General features: G+C 45.7%; 1 protein-coding gene across 2 annotated transcripts in view; it reads right to left on the bottom strand.

Annotated features, from left to right (window-relative positions):
* LOC112114572 (E3 ubiquitin-protein ligase TRIM39-like) overlaps nt 1-22,741 on the bottom strand; it is a 34,341-nt gene that overhangs the window by 8,433 nt on the left and 3,167 nt on the right. For both annotated transcript variants that reach the window (XM_024211349.2, XM_024211351.2), the window contains exon 2: nt 3,748-4,217. In XM_024211349.2, coding sequence (XP_024067117.1) covers nt 3,748-4,173 — 426 coding nt within the window. In that variant the 5' untranslated portion in view covers nt 4,174-4,217. The remainder of the gene's footprint in view (nt 1-3,747; nt 4,218-22,741) is intronic.

Here is a 22,741-nt window from a genome sequence, read left to right as displayed (position 1 = left end):
ATCAACAGGAGAAAGCAGAAGCACCACACTGGTAGCATCTGACAACAAGGCTCAACGGGTAGTGATCAACGGCTCGATGTCTAGTTGGCAGCTGGTATCAAGCGGAGTGCCCCAGAGGTTGGTCCTGGGGCCGGTTTTGTTCAACATCTTTAATGATCTGGATGATGGGATGAATTACACCCTCAGCAAGTTCGCAGATGACACTAAGCTGGGGGGAGAGGCAGGGATAGGGTCCCGAGTGACCTAGACAAATTGGAGGATTGGGCCAAAAGAAATCTGATGAGGTTCAACAAGGACAAGTGTAGAGTCCTGCACTTAGGAAGGAAGAATCCCATGTGACGCTACAGGCTGGGACCGACTGGCTAAGCAGCAGTTCTGCAGAAAAGGACCTGGAGATTACAGTGGATGAGACGCTGGATATGAGTCAACAGTGTGCCCTTGTTGCCAAGAAGGACAACGGCATATTGGGCTGTATTAGTAGGAGCATTGACAGCAGATCGAGGGAAGTGATTATTCCCCTCTATTTGGCACTGGTGAGGCCTCACCTGGAGTACTGTGTCCAGTTTTGGTCCCCCCACTACAGAAGGGATGTGGACAAATTGGAGAGAGTCCAGCAGAGGGCAACGAAAATGATTAGGGGGCTGGGGCACATGACTTACTAGGAGAGGCTGAGGGAATTGGGGTTATTTAGTCTGCAGAAGAGAAGAGTGAGGGGGGATTTGATAGCAGCCTTCAACTACCTGAAGGTGGGTTCCAAAGAGGATGGAGCTAGGCTATTCTCAGTGGTGGCAGATGACAGAACAAGAAGCAATGGTCTTATGTTGCAGTGTGGGAGGTCTAGGTTGGATATTAGGAAACATTATTTCACTAGGAGGATGGTGAAGCACTGGAATGAGTTACCTAGGGAGGTGGTGGAATCTCCATCCTTAAAGGATTTTAAAGCCCGGCTTGACAAAGCCCTGGCTGGGATGATTCAGTTAGTGTTGGTCCTGCTTCAAGCAGGGGGTTGGACTAGATGACTTCCTGAGGTCTCTTCCAACACTAATATTCTATGATTCATCACACGGAACTGCTGCATTCTCATTGATTTATTCCTGACACCACCTGGAGTGAAATAGTTAAGTTACCCCTGCTGTGGTTTCTGAAAACCCTGGGTAGCAAGAGGGAGTGGGTTTTTTCGCATCCCTGACTGACATAGCTATGCTGTTATAAGTTTTAAGTGTAAACCATTGCTTAACTCACTGTAATTTTATCCCAACAACACAAGGAAAGCCTGAGTCTCAGGTTTGGTCTCACTTAAAAGTTGTGTGCGCATAGATTGTCAGCTGGGGAATGAATGAAAAAAACACACCCCTAACGAACACAGCTATGCCGATAAGTCCACAGTGTACAAGACACAGCTGTGCTGATGGAGTGCTTCTCTCAATGTAGCTAATGTGTTGGGGAAATGGCATTCCTACCCTGGCAGAAAAACTCCTTCTGTTGGTGTACGCTGCACCTACACCAGGGGACTTTCCTGGCATAGGTATGCTGATATTGCTATGCCAGCATAAACTCTGTAGTATAGACAGCCCAAAACTCCTTCTCCGGGGCCACATGGCCTTTTCTTTACACCCACTCTGGGCAGCTTTTACAACACAAAGAAGCCTCAAAAGTGTTTACTGTGTGGGCTTGTCTACATAGGGAAGTTAATCTGGAGTTATGTAGGCTGTGAATTTAAAGTGCAATAGATATTGGAATAGCACCCTGTGTGGATATTCCTATTCTGGAATAAGAGTGCCTTTTTCTGGTTTAGCTTATTCCACTCTTATTCTAGAAGACATATGTCTGTACATGGAGTTATTGTGATATTGCACTTTAAATCCACATCCTACATACCTACCTTAATCTGAATGAATTTTTAAGCGTAGACAAGGCCTCTGAGTTAACCACTCATTCTCACTAACAACCTTCTAAGTGTGGTTATTGTGTGGCACATTAACTCTTAGTACAGGGAGTTTTGTCCTGAATGTTGATAGAGGTTTCGAAGGATTAGATTTGTATTGGTAAATACTGATTTCACTGTACACACACAAAAATACAAAAATATTTCCATCAATAATAATTGACATTTAGATATAGGCAAAGTAAGAAAAATGCTGCTTGAGAATTTATTTTATTTTAGAATATTACTTCGTATATTTTGACATGTGATGTTGAAAATTTTTATTTGAATGGTTATAATGCTTTACATTTTTGAATCTACATGTCAACAGTCATTAAATAATTCTTGTCTAACTTTCATTGTTTGATCCCTCTATCATTCCCAAAACTTTGAAAATTGGAATTAATAAAATAAATTAAAATTCTTAAAACATAATTTTGCACAACTGTGAAAATTTAAATCGATAACAGAAAAATACTTTAAAATAAACACTGAAATTACAAAATAATAAAAACTGAATTCTGCCAAGCCTAGTTATACTTCAAAGATCCCCAGTCAGCAAGCCATTAGCACCAATGACCCCCTAACAGACAGGAGAGGACCATATGTTTGCAACTTTATCCCCAAGTTATCTGTTAGCAGTGTTTTCTTTGGGGAGGTAAAATGCAATGAATCGTCTTCCCTGCTGTGTTTTCTACTTGTGCCATTTCCCACAGGTCTCTGATATTAATCTACATGCCGATGGGCACCAGGTGAAGCTTCCCCTTGGGGAGACTAGCCCCCTGTCCCGCCTCTTCCAGTGGAGGCCCCGCCTCTTCCGGCCAAAGCCTTGCCAGCTGCTCTCAGCCCCCCGTGTCCCCAGCCAGGGCAGGCAGGGGGGCTGAGAGCTTGGCCCCTCCCTTCCATGGCCCCGCCCGGAGGCTGAGAGCTCAGCTGGGGCTATGGAGGGGGGCTGAGAGCTCAGCCCCAGCTGGGGTCGAGCTCTCAGCCCTGCCTAAGACTGCGGCAGAGCTCTCTAAGCCCTGGCTGGAGCCCAGAGCCCCTCCCTCATTCTGCCTTTTCCACCTGTGGCCCTGCCCACGTCCCCACCCCATTCCATCGCTTCCCCGCGGCGTCATCCTCATTCCACCCATGGCCCCACTCCTGTTCCGCTGCTTGCCCCACAGCCCCACCCCCATTCTGCCCCCACTCCACCTTTTCCCACCCAAGATCCCTTTCCCCCCAGCTCGCTCCTTTCCACCCCCGAGACTGGAAAAACTCTGTGACCCCGCCGCAGGCCCAGAGCTGCGGCGGGGAGCAAGAGCTCCTCCAACCCCGGGGCTGTGGTGGGGGAGATTTTTCAAGGGGCCCAAATTGCCTGCCACTGGCCCCCCTCCCGCCCACGGCATGAGGTTTGGGGAGGCTTACCCTCCCCCAGCCTCCATTACACACCACCCATGTACATGCCCAAGGCAGGAGAATGTTGGATACTGTTGTTCTCTTCCATCTGAATGCCCTGTCTGCCTGAAGGAGGCACATTCCTTGCATTCACGGCCTGGTAGCACCATGTGCCAATCATGATCTTTAGGGGACAAGTGCCACCCATTCACCCTCAGGGATTGCTGAGGGTAGTTAACTGTAGGGTGCTGACAGTCTAGGGTGGCAGTGCTGAAAAGAGGTCAGTCCGTAATTCAGAACTATGGTTGAAGCCAGCTTCCAAGAGAAGAAATCTGTGAAACTGGGAGAATCTGGTGTTTCTGAGAAATACTCAGAGAAATTTCACCTCCTGAGAGGAAAAGTGTATCATTAAAAGGTTAAATCAGCCAAGCTTAGTTGTTTCCTACCTTGTCCTCCTGGGCAGAATCCTCTATGGGAACCACAGTGTGAGCTCTGTGTTCCTTGGACTCTCTGCAGATCACACAAATGGCTTCTCTGTCATCCTCACAGAACAACTTCAGCTCTTCCTTGTGTATTGCGCATAGATTCACTTTCTGTTCTCTCTCTGCTTCAACATGTAAGTGTTTAACTTGCTCTACTCTATTTGCCAGCTGCCAGTTCAGCTGGAAATTCTGTCTCCGGATCTGGGCTCTGCAGCTGGGGCAGCACAAAGGGTCATAGTCCCCCTCTGTACATGTCTCACTGTGCTTAGTGATGCAGGCGAGGCAGAAGTTGTGCCCACAGTCTAGAGTCACAGGCTCCGTCAGGTACTCCAGGCAGATAGGACATACGGCTTCATCTTGCACCCTCCCTGCTGAAGTTTTTGAGGCCATGTCTCCTGGACTGACCAGTGTTTTGCTGATTGCTTATTTTTAGTCTGTATGGGGAAGACAGAATGAGAAAAAATCAGTGAGAACTAATGGGGGAAAATGAAGCGTAAATGGCTGGGGGAAGATGTGGAAATGCAACGTGAGAATGGAGAAAGGACAGCAGAGGAGATAAGTATTCCAGACAGGCTTTGGACGGGGTAGATGTACTGTAAGCTATTTGTACTCCCAGGTACTTCCAACTCAGAGTCCCAGTGAGCTAGCTCTGATATTGGACTTGCTCTACTACTCTAGCTAACAGCACTTTCCCTCTAGATGCCCTTCTTCAGTTCACACTTGACTGAGTGATTTCTGTTCTTTTGTTTCTGCTCTTTAAGATTGTGGCCAGACCATGTGGAGGATCAGGGATTTATTCACTTTTTAAAAGCCACACTGCTTGCAAATAATCAATCATTCTGTTACAACCAGGCGGCGGTTCTGCTTTACCCTGGCTTGACCACACCCATTGGGCCAGAGAGTCTGGGTCTGTCAGTGATTCATACTCCATAGCGAGGTGAGGGATTTATACAGAGAAGAATCCATTCTGTCCAGGGCCGGCTCTAGCTTTTTTGCCGCCCCAGGCAAAAAAGCCTCCGGCCGCCCCCCCCCCCCCCCGGGGGGGGGGGGGGCCGGAGCCCTTGGAGGAGAGCGGCAAGCCCCGGCGGGGGCTCCGCTCTCCCCCCGGCGGCCGGGGGGAGGGCGCCCGGGGGGAGGGCGGCCAGAGCGCCGGGGGGAGGGCGGCGAGCCCGGCCGTGGCCCCGCTCTCCCCGGCGGCCGGAGCGCTGCGCCGCCCCCCTCCAGGTGCCGCCCCAAGCACAAGCTTGGTGGGCTGGTGCCTGGAGCCGGCCCTGATTCTGTCTTATATCAAAGAACAGCAGACAGGTATATTAGAATTCAATCACCTAGACCGATGACGATTGTCTATGGCTGTGGAGATCACAGTGGCCTTTGAAATGCTTGACTTTGAGCTAGGAAGGTGAGGGCCCTTCCAAAGCTAGATGAAGAGGTGTTATCAGAATAAGAGTGTGACACCCAGAACCAGAAGTCACTGTGTTACCCCTCTGCCTCAGCAAGAGGGAGCTTTGCTGCAGCTTAAACTGTGTCAGCTTCCTGACACATCAGTCTGTCCACCTCACCAGCAAACTCCTTGAGACTCTGTCAGTCTTACCCCTGCCTCGCAGGTAACATTCCCTGAACTCGAGTTCCTGAACCGCCTGGAAAAGTGTTCCTCTGCAGTATTCAGCCCCTATCACTGGATATTCACAGAAATTACCAAGACCACCACTTCCAAAGAGCCAGGGCACACCCAGCCGGTTAGTTTAGCTGAGGATCCACACTTTACTTCAATACACGGCACTGAGGTGAGTTTATTAATAAATTAGTTTTTGATTTTACGATAAGGAACTGAGATTTAAGCCATAGTGAACAAGGATAATAGAACCAGGAAATGGCTACAAAGAAAACCCACTTTCCAGTGTCTTGAACTGAACAGATCACAATCCTGGTCTCACGCAATTTCTCATTCACAGTCAGTTCTCAGAGTCCTCAGCCCTCATGACTGGGGGACCCGCTTTTAACAGGTTGCAAGGGCACTGGCCTCTTTGTCCCTTCAGAGATGGAGCCACAATATCTTTTCCCCTTTGCTTAGAGTTCAGAAAGCCTTTGAAATGCATTTTTTTAAAGTAACCACAGCCAAAGTTCTTCTCCCCTGCTACTTGTTCCTCAGGGAGCAGACGTCATGTCCCCTTTTTGTCCTCTTGTTAATTAGCTCTTTCTGTGGGTTTGATCACTTTGTTTACCTTAGATACAAATGTATCTTCAGTGTATCTGACCTAAAAACTTGACTCAGGCAGAGTGGTAAATTCACATGCCTTTGTCTGAGACGAACCTGTTTATCCGCTCTATTCAAATTGCTCGGTCTGAATATATTTTAGGAACATATTTCCAGCACATATACATAACTCTTTACACGCTAACCGTACATATGCCAAGTACTAATATCATTGACCAGAGGGTAACCATTTTTCATATGGTACCTCACAAGATACTTTGTGGATAAGTATTATGTCAACAGTGGGTTAGGCATAGTGAGTTTGTCAGGCCTGGTAACAGCTGTATTTACAGAGCAGTGAGCCCTTTGCCATTTGACAGCGAGAGGCTCTTAGGCTTGGTCTACACTAAACCCCCAAATCGAACTAAGGTACGCAACTTCAGCTACGTGAATAACGTAGCTGAAGTTCGAAGTACCTTAGTTCGAACTTACCTCGGTCCACACGCAGCAGGCAGGCTCCCCCGTCGACTCCGCGGTACTCCTCTCGCTGAGCAGGAGTACCGCAGTCGACGGCTAGCACTTCCTGGTTCGACTTATCGCGTCCAGACAAGACGCGATAAGTCGAACCCAGAACTTCGATTGCCAGCCGCCGAACTAGCGGCTGGGTGTAGACATACCCTTAGTGTCCCATAGGGGACACTAATCATGGTATGGAGAACAGAGAACCAATCATAACTAATACAATGATGTCTGCCGGAGCCTGCAGAAAACCTGAGACCTTAGGTTTGGAAGGTGTGAACTGCCCCATGCATCTCCACAGGGTGTTAACTCCAAGATGCCCTGTAGCAAGTCGAGCACTCACCAGTGTGACACCTCCTGCTGGTCAGTCCGGGAATTAGCTCTTTTCAAGCACTCAGAGCATGTCCTGCTGGCTGGTGTCTCGCCTGCCTCCGGCCCCGTGTCCCTCCCAGGCCCCGGTGCCCTTTACCTTGGGGTTCTACCCACAGCAGTCCCCACGCTCTGGGTCTCCCCTCCCAGGGAAGCCCCCAACCCCTATGCCCACCTTACCTCAGTGGCTACTGCCAGTCAGGGCCGGCTCCAGGCACCAGCCGACCAAGCACGTGCTTGGGGTGGCACCTTAGAAGGGGCGGCCAATGTTGGGGTGGCGGGGGGTGCTCGCGGTGGGGTTTTTTTGTTTTTGTTTTTGTTTGCTAAGGCAGCGCTTGAGGGTAGGTTTTTTTTGTTTCGGCCGGGCAGCGCGGGGGATGTTTCGGCGACACGGTGCGGCACGGCGCTCCGAGGGTTTGGGCGGCCCGGCCCGACGCTCGGGGGGCGGGGGTTTGGTGGCCCGGCTCGGCGTGGCGCTGGTGGAGGGGGGTGCGGCGGCACGGCGCTGGGGGGGGGTTATGACAGGGCGGCGCTCTTCTTTTTTGCCTGGGGCGGCAAAAAGTTAGAGCCGGCCCTGCTGCCAGTCGTCATCTACTCCCCTTTCTCTGGAGCAAACTACAGTCTGTAATGGTCACTCATCATTGGCAAGGGGGTTGGACCAGCTGCTTCTGCCTATCCCTGGGCTGCACCTCTGCAACCCCAGTACCTGCTTGGGCCTTAAACAAGGCCTCAGCCTGGGGAGTTGCCAGGCTGGAGCTCCCCAGCTCCTCTTGCCCTTCCCCAGCACTGCTGTGCTTCTGGTACCCTGAGCTCCCAGGCAGCTAGGTCCTTCTCACTCCAAGGCTCGAGTGAGACTCTCTCCAAAGCTAGAGAGAGACTGTTTGCCTTCTGGCCCAGCAGCTCTTTTATAGGGCCCAGCCTGGCCCTGATTGGCTGCCTCCCAGCCTCTTCTTATTGGCTCTCAGCCCCAGCCCTCTCCAAGGGTTGGCTTTTAACCCTTTCAGGGCTGGAGCGGGGTGACTGCCCCGCTACACTCCCCTAGGTTGTGGGTCTGGCTGCAAGTAGTCCTGTATCACAGACCACCAAGGGCACTCTGCTGAATAACAGCACAAAATATTACCCTTTATCTTAAAAGATTCTTTAAAAAAAATCTGCAGTGAACCAGATCTAGTCAAGATTCATCTCTGTTTTGTTTCATTTTGTTGATACACAACATTGTTTTAAAAATACAAGTGCACAAAAAAGTGAAGCTACCATGAATGAATTTCAACAAGACCTCAATTTCAAACACTTCCTATTAACAATGTTTGAAAGGGAACCAAACAAGAACTACACAGACAATGTAAAGGACATAAAAACATGTGTGTGAAGTTTCACATTGAAAGGACAAGTACACAAGAATATGTAACCTATTTCAGCACTTTTGAGAACACACCCTTAATGATGGAGCCATGACCATCATCTCTAATATAGTAATAATATTTTTAAATAATTGTTGCTGTAAAGAATTAACTAATGAATCCTTACAATTGCCTTGAGAGATATGGGAGTATTAATAACAAAGCTGGTCAATTCTTTGACTTCACATTTTTTGAACCGCTACCCCCCCAAAAAAGGTTTTTTATGGAAGCAAAAAATCTCACCTTGATTGAAATTTACTAGGTTTTGACCAAACAACAAAAAGATATAAGTAAAATGTTTCAAAAAATCAAACAGTTTTTTCAATGAAAAAACAAACAAAAAATTGCAGGAAGTTTTCAGAAAGTGTATATATTTATTTCCTGAATAATAATTGGCATTTTGCAACCCTCTCTATTAATAAGCTGCTATGGATTCAGGGGATGTGCTATGCCTCTGACCTTTGTACAGTCTTTCAGGGAGCATTGCTAGGCCCTGAGCCTCCACTTTTGACAAGGAGGAGCCCCACAGCTCTGCTACTCTGAGACTGGATCCTGGCTTCAACACCTCTGTTTCTCACCACAGCTCCTTCAGTGGGTCAAAAAGAGCCCTGATGGAAATATACCCTTTTGAGAGCAATGGAACCTGCAGATGTTTGCAGAGACGCAGCATGCCCTTTTCAAAACAAGCCATTATTTATTAGTGAGCTGGTGTTTAGGGACATTGGGCTAGAATGGAAAGCAAAGCCTGAACATATTTCTGTCACCCAACTTGCCAGCTTCTCCTTGTTCCATTAAGCAGGCCTCACTGTAAGCTCTGGCCTGGAAGGCCAACTGCCAGCTTGCAGCAACCTCCCTGCCTTGCAGAGTCATCCTTGATTGACTTCCCCCATCTGCTGGGAAACAGTTTTTTATGCAGTCTGCTCACACCTCAGTCCTTTTGTCTCCAGTTCCAGTTATGGTTTTTTCACATGTAGAGCCCCCCCCCCCACCACCACCACCACCACCACCACCACCACCTCCTCCCTTGGCCAGCAGTCATTAACAGTGAATAGTCTGGTTCTTGGTCTCCATTGTGTCTCACATGTTGACAGTTCTTGACAGTCCCTTCCTACCAATCCCAGCCAGATCCATGGGACACCCACCCAGATACTCATCACTTCCCCCTAGCTCTGGAAAGAGATTAACCCCTTCATACCTAGTGAGTAGCAATACAAAAGTAAGTGAGGAAACTGAGTCACCCATTTTTCATAAATACAAGTATCAGAGGATGTCATCCGACGAAGTGGGCATTCACCCACCTAAGCTTATGCTCCAATACATCTGTTAGTCTTAAAGTCTTTAAGACTCTCTGTTGCTTTTCATAAATACAGGCTTTCTCCACATTCTCCACAGAAACCCTTTTGCAAGGATGGCACAAAGAGGTCCAGTGATCACAAATCTCAAGTCACTGGGCTCTATGCAGTCAAAATGAGGAGTTTGGGGTCAGTAAATGAACCTCTATCCTGTGGCCTGGGCTACATCTGGCAGCCATTATACGGTTTGGGGTCTAGAGTAACAGCTGCAGTCCCACTCTTCTACCTGGTGTTACTGGACACCCCTTCCATGGTGGTCGAGTGCAGTCACTGCTGCTGAGATGTGTCGCCTCACCACCGCCCCAGACCGAGGCCTACACTTTGTGAAGCACTTGGTAAATATACCCTCCCCGTGATAGCTGGTAATCATCCGGAGCAGGAACAAGTACTGGCAGGAGATCCTTGCTCCTTAGTCCTATGCTCAGACCACTATGACATGTCACCTCCTAAATGTAAAAAACTGACACATGCTCTGGACACACCCACACATGCACAGAGGAAAGACTCACACTTTAAATACAGATCAAAGGTAGGGTGACCAGATAGCAAGGGTTAAAAATCGGGACAGGGGGTGGGGGTAATAGATATCTATATAAGAAAAAACCCCAAATATCAGGACTGTCCCTATAAAATTGGGACATCTGGTCACCCGAATCAAAGGACAAAACAAAAATTCTTCCCTTACCTTATGTGTCTGCAAACTCCAGGGTCCCTGGGAAGCTCCCAGCTCCCTCTTTGAGTTACAGTGAGTCCGGGAGAGGCCATTTTTAATAAAAATATTTTATTCTAAAATATAAATCCATTCATCTGAGTGTCTGATGTAATTCCAGTGGTTTCAAATGAATGATTGACTACTTCCCCCTCTCTGTGCAGTGAGTGGGTCTGACTGCTATAGGGAAGGGAAGGGAATATCAAGTAATCACATGATGTTTTTGGCATGAAGAAAACAACTCACCATTTTTATAATGCAACACATCTGTGATTTCTGCCATTCATCAGCCTCTCAACCAGCCTCTGGTTCAAGCAGAGTCACAAGAGAGTTTTATTTTCTTTTTTGGAACCCTTCCCAGCAGTAAAGAGGGGGAAGAGGAAAGACTGGTTGAAGCTACAAGGATAGAGATAACAGTATGGGGTCATTTTAATTGTGCGTTTCTTTGCATTCAAATATGTCTTTGTGTTGCAAGTTCAACCCTCACCTATAATAATTTAAAGTTTTGTGTAACTTTAACTTTGGATTTCTGAGTTTTCTCAAATTGCTTAGTAGTTGCTTATTGATAGTTTGTTTCAATAACTGATGGCTTAATGAAACTTCCTACTGCAAGCACAAAATTTATCAGTGCAGGAGACAGAGCTTTCTAGCCAATACGTCCAAGACTGTGGGATGAATTCCTGCTATTCTAAGAACCAGAAAAGTAATCATAAACAAATCCAAAAAACTTCTCCTTCATGTGCCAGCTGCACTGCTTTGATCTGCCTCTGTTAACCATACAGAGCAGAGAAGCAATTAACTTAAAAAAAAAAAAGGGCAATTTTCTCTCTGGAAAAGGGAGGAGATAAAATAGAAACATACCACACATACACATGGCAGTCATGCCGCTGAATGCAGGACTGGGAGGTGCTCAGATAGTTCAGTGATGGACACAGGATACATTCTGGTTGACACACACTTTCTATACCAGTATAACTATGTTAGTTGGAGGTGTGATTTTTTTTAACTGATACAGTCATAGCAGTAAAACCCCTAAAGTGGACACAGTTATACTGGTGTAAATGTATTTATACCAGTATAGATGTAGGGGGAGGGGCAAAGGGGTAGAGAAAGAGAGGAAGGAAAAGGGGGGAAAATCCCCAAAATGTTACCATAGAATCATAGAAATGTAGGACTGGAAAGGACTTCGAGAAGTCATCAAGTACAGCCCCCTGCGCTGAGGCAGGACCAAGTAAAAGTAGACCACTCAATTCCGCCAACCTGTTTTTAAAAACGTCCAATGACGGGGATTCCACAGCGTCCCTTGGAAGCCTATTCCAGAGTTTAACTACCCTGAGAGTTAGGAAATAAATCTCCTTTGCTGCAGATTAAGCCCATTACTTCTTGCCTACCTTCAGTGGACGTGGAGAACAATTGATCACAGTCCTCTTTATAACAGCCCTTAACGTAGCTGTTTTTTAAGACAAAACATGCCCAGTTTTTGTGACCTTTCCTCATAGGACATGTTTTCTAAACCTTTGATCATTTTTGTTGCTCTCCTGTGCCCCTCCTCCCTCCCCCCCCCCCATTTGTCCACATCTTTCTTAACATGTGGTGCCCAGAACTGGACACAGTACTCCAGCTGAGACCTCACCCGTGCTGGGCAAAGTGATACTCCTGTTAATACACCCCAGAATGATATTAGCTTTTTTTGCAACTGTATCACATTGTTGACTCACATTCAATTTGTGAAAACAACCAGGAGTCCGGTGGCACCTTAAAGACTAACAGATTTATTTGGGCATAAGCTTTCGTAAGTAAAAAACCTCACTTCTTCAGATGCATGGAGTAAAAATTACAGATGCAGGCATTATACACAAATTCGGCCATAACGCGGTAAAGCAGTGCTCCAGGGGGGCGGGGCTGCGCACTCCGGTGGATCAAAGCAAGTTCAATATAACGCGGTTTCACCTATAACGCGGTAAGATTTTTTGGCTCCCGAGGACAGCGTTATATCGAGGTAGAGGTGTATAATGACATATGAAGAGAAGGGAGTACTTCACAAGTGGAGAACCATTGCTGACAGGGCCAATTCGATCACGGTGGATGTAGTCCACTCCCAATAATAGATGAGGAGGTGTCAATTCCAGGAGAGGCAAAGCTGCTTTTGTAATGAGCCAGCCACTCCCAGTCCCTATTGAAGCCCAAATTAATGGTATTAAATTTGCAAATGAATTTTAGTTCTGCTGTTTCTCTTTGAAGTCTGTTTCTGAAGTTTTTTTGTTCAAGAATAGTTACTTTTAAATCTGTTATAGAATGTCCAGGGAGATTGAAGTGTTCACCTACTGGCTTTTATATGTTACCATTCCTGATGTCCGATTTTTGTCCATTTATTCCTTTACATAGGGACTGTCCGGTTTGGCCAATGTACATGGCAGAGGGGCATTGCTGGCACATGATGGTATATATAACATTAGTAGACATGCAGTTGAATGAGCCTTTGATGGTGTGGCTGATGTGGTTCGGTCCTCTGATGGTGTCGCTAGAGTAGATATGGGGACAGAGTAGGCAACGAGGTTTGTTACAGGGATTGGTTCCTGGGTTGGTGTTTCTGTGGTGTGGTGTGTAGTTGCTGGTGAGTATTTGCTTCAGGTTGGGGGGTTGTCTGTAAGCGAGGATTGGCCTGCCTCCCAAGGTCTGTGAGAGTGAGGGATCGTTTTCCAGGATAGGTTGTAGATCGCTGATAATGCGCTGGAGAGGTTTTAGTTGGGGGCTGTACATGATGGCCAATGGTGTTCTGTTATTTTCCTTGTTGGGCCTGTCCTGTAGTAGGTGATTTCTGGGTACCCATCTCGCTCTGTCAATCTGTTTCCTCACTTCTCCAGATGGGTATTGTAGTTTTAAGAATGCTTGATAAAGATCTTGTAGGTGTTTGTCTCTGTCTGAGGGATTGGAGCAAATTCGGTTGTATTTTAGGGCTTGGCTGTAGACAATGGATCGTGTGATCAATTTGTGATCCACTAATACCCACAAATTCTTTTCAGCAGCACTACCACCTAGCCAGTTATTCCACATTTTGTAGTTGTGCATTTCATTTTTCCTTCGTAAGTGAAGTATTTTGCACTTGCTTTACTGAATTTCATCTTGTTGATTTCAGACCAATTCTCCAATTTGTCAAGGTTGTTTTGAATTCTAATCCTGTCCTTCAATGTGCTTGCAACCCCTCTCAGCTTGGTGTCATCTACAAATTTTATAAGCATATTCTCTACTCCATTATCCAAGTCATTCATGAAAATATTGAACAGTACCGGCTCCAGTAATGACCTCTGTGCGACCCCCATAAATACACACTCCCAGTTTGACAGCAAACCATTGATTACTACTCATAGAGTACAGTCTTTCAAACAGTTGTGCATCCACCAGATAGTCAGTTCATCTAGACCACATTTCTCTAGTTTGCTTATGAGAAGATCATGTGGGACTGTGTCAAAAGCCATCCTAAAATCAAGTTAGATCACGTCTACTGCATCTCCCCTATCAAGTAGGCCAGAAACCCTATCAAAGGAAGAAATTTGGTTGGTTTGGCATGATATCTTTCCAGGTATCAAAGTTAGGCTGACTGGTCTATAATTTCCCAGGTCCTCTTTGTACCCCTTTTGAAAAATAGGTACTATGTTTGCCCTTCATTAGTCCTCTGGGACCTCACCTGTCCTCCATGAGCTCTCAAAGATAATCACTAATTGTTCTGAGATTCAGCTAGTGATGAACTTCAGCTAGTCCTCAGCTGTTCTTCCACATTCCAGCAGTACTGGTCAGGGACTGTACGGGAGATGGTTCCTTATTCAATGCCGGGGAGAAAGTATGCCCTAGTAACAGCAATAAGAAATATATTTGAAATATACCAGCAGACTTCTCTGCACCACTGTTGGTTCCGGATCCAACACTGATCCAGATGTTGGTATTGGCATGAGTGTCAAATATGTAGGTTTCAGAACTGATGCTGGTCTTAGTGTTGGTGCCAGTGGAGTTTGTTGCAGCACAGACTGCTTCCACACACCCAGTTTCGATACCTGGTGAGATTTGGAAGATTTCTCTTTCAAGGTCATAAGAAGATAAGGACATAAGAATGGCCATACTGGGTCAGACCATAGGTCCATCTAGCCCAGTATCCTGTCTTCCGACAGTGGCCAATGCTAGGTGCTTCAGAGGGAATGAACAGAACGGGCAATCATCAAGTGATCCATTCCATCGCCCATCCTGGCTAGTAGCCGTTGATGGATCTATCCTCCATGAACTTATCTAGTTCTTTTTTGAACCCCTTTTTTTGTTATAGTCTTGGCCTTCACAACATCCTCTGGCAAAGCATTCCATAGGTTGACACAGGTCTTCCTATGTCTATGAATGTTTGGGATACGGATCTTTTTTGCAAGCTTTGATCCCAGTGTTTTATGCAGCATCTATCAGTCTCCTTTGCTTTTCTCAGAATAGACAACTGAGACAACTGTTTCATCCCAGCCAGGACTCTTGTACCAGCCTGTCTGGGGCCATTTCCAATGGACAAGCTAGACCCTCCCACATCAACCTGGCCCCACATCAGTGTACTGTGCTTCCTATTCCCCTCACAGCACTGCCCACCAGACTGTCCCAAGGATGGACCAGGGCACACAGGCAAATGCCCTTGTGGGTGCAAATAATGTCAGGATATAGAATAATCACATGGTTTAAATAACTTGAGAAAAAAATGATTGGGGGAAGTTTGTTTCTGTGTGAACTTCCTGCCTTTCCTCATCACCCTCCCCTTCTCACCCAGTTTCATTGAGGGAGACTCCCTTTGGAACTGAAGAAAGCCAATTAAGCAGGGAGGGTTTGTGGTTTTTAATGAATTTTCCCACCAGGTATTTTTAACTTAAGGAAAAATATGTATCCTTCTTTCATTTAGTCCATTTGCCTTCACTGTTTGGGTTGTGGGGGGCGGGGGGAGGGTTTCTGGTTTCCCTTCTCAGGGGCACTGTCTGGTGTGAAATACTGAGCTAAGGAAGAAGAAAGAGCTTGAGAGGTGCTGCTGATGGGTAACTTGAGCAACTGATTGCACCCAAACTGAGTGCAGCAGGGGAGGTAGCTCTGGATGTGCATTTTCCCTCTATCTCCAGGATCATAAGATCTGAGTGATACAAAAATCTTCAATGTATTTATCCTCACACCAGCTGTGTGAGAAGTGCTATCATCCCATTGTACAGATGAGGACTAAGGTACAGAGACATTAAGTGATTTGCACGAGGCCACACAAGTCTGGCAGAACAGAAAATACAACCCTGGTCTTCAGTCTCAGGTTCACCCCCTAACCCTTCCTCTGAAGTTATAGCTCCTTCGTATGCAGTTCTAGCCCTTCTGCTTGACTGAGCTTATGTCGTTCTGTTGGGGAAGAGGTGACCTTAAATGCACTGGAAGTTTGATGGGGCAGACCTCAGCAGCACTCTGGAGCTATGAAAATTTACACTGAGGATCTGCCCAGAACTGTCTTACCAGAGATAAATAAATAAACAAAATGTAGAACAGAGAGCACTTTAAATTTAGGATCTTTCCCACCACAATGATAATGGGCCTGCAATGCTTCTCAACCTATTTACCATTGTGGGCCACAAATACAGCTCTCTGTGTGTTAGATGGGCCGCATCCACACTATATATATACTACCTCTACATCTACAAAAACAATAAGGTTTAGTATTTGTTACATGACAGCAATAGTACCTTTCATTTCAACACTGGAAAATGTCTACCAAGAGCATTTTAAATTAGCAAATAAATCAAAACATTAATGATTAAAATTAATTAATTTACTGTAAGGTTGGCATGGCATGGTGTATTGCCACCCTTACTTCTGTGCTGCTGCTGGCGGCACAGCTGGGCTGAGCACCTGGAGAGCACGGCTGCGGAGCCTGCCTGCAAAGATGGGGAGCCCTGGCCAGTGTGGGATGCCCCCCCAGCCAGGGTCTGCCCCTCATGCACCCAGTCCCCCCACCCAGAGACCCCCCCCCCCCCCCAGAATTCCCCCCCCCCCCCCATCACCCAACCCCTCTGGGTCTGTCCCTCCAGCATCCCAACCCCCGCAAAACTGGGCTGCCACATGTGCCTGCCATTCAGAGACAGGGTGCCCTGTCCAGGGCAAAACACCCCCCCTAGGGACTGCCCCCTCCAGCATCCAGTCCCGCACCCAAGAACTGCCCCCCATGCACCCAGCCCCCCACCTAGGGACTGCCCCTCAGCACCCGCCAGCAACTGCACCCAGCCCCCACAAGGACTGCCCCCCAGCACTCAATCTCCCCATTCAAGCTTGGAAGGATAAATTTTTATTGGTAAATGTCAGTAATTGTTGATTTCAGCGCACAAACATACACAAAGCAATGAAAAAAATATTTACATTGTTAATCATCAATATACACAGATAGACAAAGTAAGAAAAATGCTGCTTGAGAACTAGTTACAGTTTGATGTAAGGATATTTACTTTGTCAACATTGCATGACAAAATACACAATTTGTGCTTTAATGGTTATAAAGCTTTAACGAATCTCAACGTTTACTGCCATTAAATAATTATTGTCTGACCACCCCTTATTTACAGACTCTCCTGCAACTGTGAACATTTCACTAGATAAAAATTGGAAAAACATGTTTAAAATCCACAATTTTGCACAACTGTGAACATTTGAACAAATAAAAATAGAGAAAATGCTTAAAAATAAACATCAAATGTTATCGATCAAAATTATAAAAAACACACTGAATTCTGCCAAGCCTGTCTATGAGGAGTAGGGGAGAGTGTAAAGTCCCATGGGGGAAGAGGGGAAGTGTGTAGGGCTGTGCGAGGGAGTGGGGCTTTGAGGATATTGGGAGGCATGGGGGAGAGGGGTTAAGCTGTACATTTTATTGCATAAGAAATGTCACCTTGACTCTGTATGTCCCAGTTTTCTAACATTTGTTGTTTGGTTTTTATTCTAACACTAATATTCCTGTTGCCCCTTTGCCCCGTGGTAGCAGATTTTACAGCAGGTCATTTTCCCATTGCAGGAGAATTTGGTGACCCAGAGTCAGGGTATTTTCTAGTGTAATATAATATTTTTTTACAGTGTGTGCATGGGTCCTATTTCCTTCTATGTTCTCATCATATTACCATGCAACATCTGCTCCTACTGGTGTTTGGTCAGCAGGGAATGACCATGGTCCTGTCTGCTCCCTCCAGGAAAAACAAAATGGAACAAAACAAAAAAAGTATTAATGTGGGGGGGAAATCCACAAAAATCACTTCATATTTTTTGAAAATATTTGATCTCCCATCACTGTGAGGGCTTCAGCAGTGTTGGGAGTGGTCATTTAATAATCAGAATAGGGACAAGAAACACTTCAACAATTTTTAAGGCACTGAAATAACTCCACTTCTCATGAACTAATGCATAAAATGGGTGAGCTATGCCATGAATCACACCCTGACTTTGAATAGCATTTACCAATCTCACTGTCACACTGACTTCTCTCCTTCATTGTCACTGCTCTTCACTCCCCCTGCCCATCACCTGTGTGTGTGTGTGTGTGTGTGTGTGACAATTAGTGCTGCCCACTCTTCCATGTTTGGTAAGGTGTGTGCCCCAAGCACCAGTTATTCTCACACTCACGCTGAGGCCCAATGACTATGGAAGTATTTCTATACAATGGAACAGCTTCTACAGGGGAGACTGAGAGAACTCGCATTAGAATAGCCCACAGCTCAGTGATGAACACCTGCTTGTGAGAGGTCGGAGACCACCTGTTCAAATCCTTTTCCCCCTGAGGCAGGCGGGAAGGGGGGAATTGAGCCAAGGTGTGGGAGACCCAGGTTAAGTGCTTGTTCTAACCACAAGGCTAACAGTTATAAGGTAGGCAGCTGCAGAAACTCCTCCTCCTGACAGATTTTGAATAGGACCTGAGTGGGCAGGAGGCCTCTGAGCACACCTTCTGGATTAGACCCTGCAGGCATGATAGGTATATGGATGTCTGTCTGCCCCTGCTCTGTGGATTGCACTGGGGCTCTCAGTGGGAGACAGGCATCCAGCTGCCAAGAGTGAGGCAGAAAAGGCACTTAGGACCTTTTACCAAGAAAATTCAGGTGCCTACAGGGTTGGGGGGGTAGGGGATGTGTGAACTGCAGTGGTACCAAAACTGGGACTTAGGCACCTATAGTTGACTTGTGAATCTGGCCTCAGATACTGTGGTGATGGACCCAGGATAAGGCCTGATGGACACACAGCATCTGTACCAGCATAACGATGTCAGTTATGGATGGGATTTTTTGTACTGATACAGTTATACTGGTACAACCTCCAGAGCGGACACAGTTACAGCAGTGTCAATATATTTATACAAGTTCAGCTGTGTGAGGAGAAGGGGAGCGGAAGAAAGGGAAAGCAAACTAACAAAAATGTTGTGGTTTTTCATTATATAAAAATTTCATATGACATTTTTTATTTTCATTAAAAGTCTTTTTAACACTTCTTGCTCTAGATCCTCACATCCAGGCTAGGTATAAATTGTGCTGATTCTTTCTCCAAAACACCTCTAAGACGCAGCCTCTCCCATCCACCCACACAGCTGAAATGCTTATCCAAGCTCTCATTATTGTGTATCTCAATTGCCGCAGAATCCTTTTCTTTGGCCTTGACAATGCCACCTCACTTGCTCATGTCCACTAAGAATGCTGCTGGAAAGTCATTCTCTTAACCTCACCACTTTGCCCGTCACCCCTCTCTTTGCATCCCTCCACTGACTCCCCCTTCTCTACCACATCAAACATAACCTGCTTGTCTTCATTTTCAAGGCCCTTTCTGACTTATCTCCACCCAATTATCATCTCCCATTCACTACCAAAAGGTCAACTCCCACCTCCAATCAGCCCATGGGACCAGCCTCCATCACCCCCTTCTTACATTGCAAATAAGCACCTTCATGCTTCCTCCCATGCTGCCCCTCAGGCCTCAGAGGAACTACCCATAAACATCCACAAAGCTCCCTCATTCTCCTCCTTCAAATCCCTCCTTACAACTCTTCTTTGCCCTGATGTCTACAAAAGGCCACAGGTCTACAACAGTTAGGCCACAGGTGTACCGAGACCACCACTTTTCCTGCTGAGCAGTGCTGTCTCTTTGTTTCCTTGTGCTGCCCTGGCTGGCTGGCTGTACCCAGCTGGTGGCTTAGACTGTACGCTCTCAGGTGCAGGGACCATCATTTCATTCTGTGTTTGTATAGCACCTAGCACAGTGGAGTCCTGGTCCATAAGTTGGACTCCTAGACACTGTGCTAATACAAATAATATAGAGAAATAATAAAACAATAATGTAGCTAATACCCACTTCCAGGCCCCTTTATGCTGCCAGAGTGGTATGAAGGGGCTTCAGTATAACTGACAACCAGTCCCACTTTTTAACTCAATGTTCTTTGAGGTGGGTCAATGGCCAGGTATAAGGGACCACTGACATTGAAAAGGTATCCATTAAAATGTGGTCATCTAGCCCACATGAAGCCTATAAACTTTGGCAGACAAGCTGGTGGGGGGTCAAAGGGGAGCTGAAGAGCTAGTAGCCAATGACATAACAAACAAGGGATTCTTTATGCAGAGATCTTTAGTCAGCTTTCTATGAATATCTAGAAAAGCTTATACTGTACATCTGGGATTTTCAATGGAGTCTGAGGGAGGGAGGTACCCGACTCTGATGGAATTTCAATATTTATAAAGAAATCTCCACTCTTATCTGGCTTATCATGACAAATCCCAAAGGGAAGTGGCCGCCTTGCAGATTGAACTCTACCACATCAATCTCTACCTAAATCTTTAACATGGCCCACCTGGATATTCAGTCCATCAGTGGTGATCTTATCACACCACTTTTGGTGGCCATGTGATCACTGGCTGTGTTGCAGCATTCTGTGGGAAACATGTTTTGGAATTCCTCGATATTCCAGCCTAATAAAATATCCATGCCTTGAAAGCCGTCAAAACCGATGGAGATGATTATCGGATTCAGCTTTAAATATCCTTCAATACTTTATTGACATAACTCTGTTTTAATTATGACTGAGAAAAAGGCAGAGAGAGAAGAAACACAGAGATCTTTAATAAAACTTAGTTGGGAAATCATATGAGCTGAGATTAAGTATATGGGGGCTGGTCAGTGACAATGTTTCTGATTATTAGTGTGCGTTTCAGTGGTGTGTTCACGTTACTTTAACAAAGAAGTTTTCATATGTGAATTTTCTCTTAATTTTAATATAAACACCACCTGAAAGCTCACCCTTTGTATATGACAACAATCACTTCCAACACTCCCTCTCCATTTCAGATGGCAGAGCATCTGGAGGAAATAACAGAATAAGTGAGATGAGATTTTACTCTGTCACATTTACGATGGCATTGCCCTTATTAACTGACAATGTTTTTATTTTGATAGAGGAATACACACACACACAGAGATCTTTCTAAAGAGGCCAGATAAAAATTAATCTGAAGCCTTGCACTTTTATTTCCTCTTTCATTCAGGTATATCAAAGCTGTTGAATCAACCGCCACTCAACATCACAACCATCTTAAGAAATACTATCAGTAGAAGAGTATTAGAACAACCATACTGAGTCAGACCAATGGTCCATCTAGCCCAGTATCCTGTCTTCTGACAGTTGCCCGTTGTGACAGGATCCCCTGGGTACAACCTGGAATTGGGGTATCACTGTGCCCCCTTAACTCTCCAGCCTGGGCGATCTCTCACAATGCTTTGCCAGTGACAAGCAGCAAATCCCTCCAGGCACTGTTATAACTCAGTACAACAGGATGTGGAGCCCCACACCCAGCTAAATTGCGTGAAAGGCACCAGCAAATCTCCCAAGCCCCAAGCCTTGCACCTCAGATATGTACCGTCTTGCCCTGGTCAGAAGCCTGGCCAGTGTTAGTTTATTACCCAGTCTGCCACTGGCCTTTGTAACCTGAGCTGAGATTTTCCAAGCACTTCAACCAAAACACATTGTTTTCGGTAAAATATAAAGCAGATTTATTAACTACAGAAAGATAGATTTTGAGTGATTATAAGTGGTAGGCACAAAAGGTCAGAGATAGATACCAAAGAAAATTAAAGGTAAGCGCACAGTCTAAATCTTAAACCTTATTAGACTAGGCAGTATTTAGATCAAGCAGTTTTCTCACCCCACTGTATGCTGTAGGTAGATTTCAGTTCTTAATACACAGGCTTCCCCCTTAAGCCCAGGGCCAGTCTCCCCAGTTCAAATCTTTGTCTTCCCAGCGTTCTTGTTGCTTCCAGCGTAGGTGGGGGAGGAGAAAGGCCAAAGCATGATGCCACTGTCCCCTATTTTATATCTCAGTCCATATGCCTGGAAAACACTAGCCCACACATGTCCTGGTGGGCTTTGCTGAGTCACAGGTTGAGCAAAACCCAATTGGGAAGCCCTCTTACAATATTATAAATCCCTTATTTACAACTCCCCTGTTGATTAATGGTCACTTACCACCCTCCTGGGAGTGGCTCACCACCTAGCAGTAGAGACTCACAGAAATATGTTGTAAGTTTGATACAACCATACAGCAGTCATAACTTCATACACACTAACGATATACATATTTGGACAGAACAATGGGTTCCAGCAGATCATGTCCTTTCATATGATATCTTACATGGCATGCTTTGTATGAAATATATCATAATTATATGATGGGGTGAATATGGGGGTTTCAGGGTGCTGCTTTGAGGTACAGAATGCCACATCCATGTCAGTTGCTTTTGGCAGTTGAAGGTTTAGGAACTTGGGATTGCATCCCTGATCATCTTGGTTAATACCCATTGATAGACCTATCGTCCATAAAATTATCTTATTCTTTTCTGAATCCAGTTATTCTTTTTGGAAGAGTTATACTTTTGGCTTTCACAAGAAGTTCCACAGGTTGACTGTGTGTTCTGTGAAGAAGTATTCCTTTTGTTTGGTTTAAACCTATTGCCTATTTATTTTATTTTGTGACCCCCCGGTTCTTGTGTTATGTGAAGGGGTATATAACACTTCTCTATTTACTTTCTCCATGCCATTCATGATTTTATAGACCTCTAACATATCTCCCCTTAGTTGTCTCTTTTCTAAACTGATCAGTTCCAGTTATTTAAATCTCTACTCATATGGAAGTGGTTCCATACACCTAAGCACTCTGTTGCTCATTCTCTGTACCCTTTCCAATTCTAATATATCTTTATTGAGATGAGGAAACCAGAACTGCATGAAGTATTCAAGATGTGGGCATATCATGGAATTATATAGTTGCATTATATTTTGTTTTATTATATATCCCTTTCCCAATAAATAGTTCCTAACATTGTTAGTTTTTGTGACTGTCACTGTATGTCGAGCACATGT

Source organism: Terrapene carolina, unplaced genomic scaffold, assembly GCF_002925995.2.
Source record: "Terrapene carolina triunguis isolate 2854851 unplaced genomic scaffold, T_m_triunguis-2.0 Scaffold310, whole genome shotgun sequence".
In the NCBI taxonomy this organism is placed as follows: domain Eukaryota; kingdom Metazoa; phylum Chordata; order Testudines; family Emydidae; genus Terrapene; species Terrapene triunguis.
Note: the sequence above shows the minus strand (reverse complement) of the source record. Positions and strands in the feature narration are given on the sequence as shown.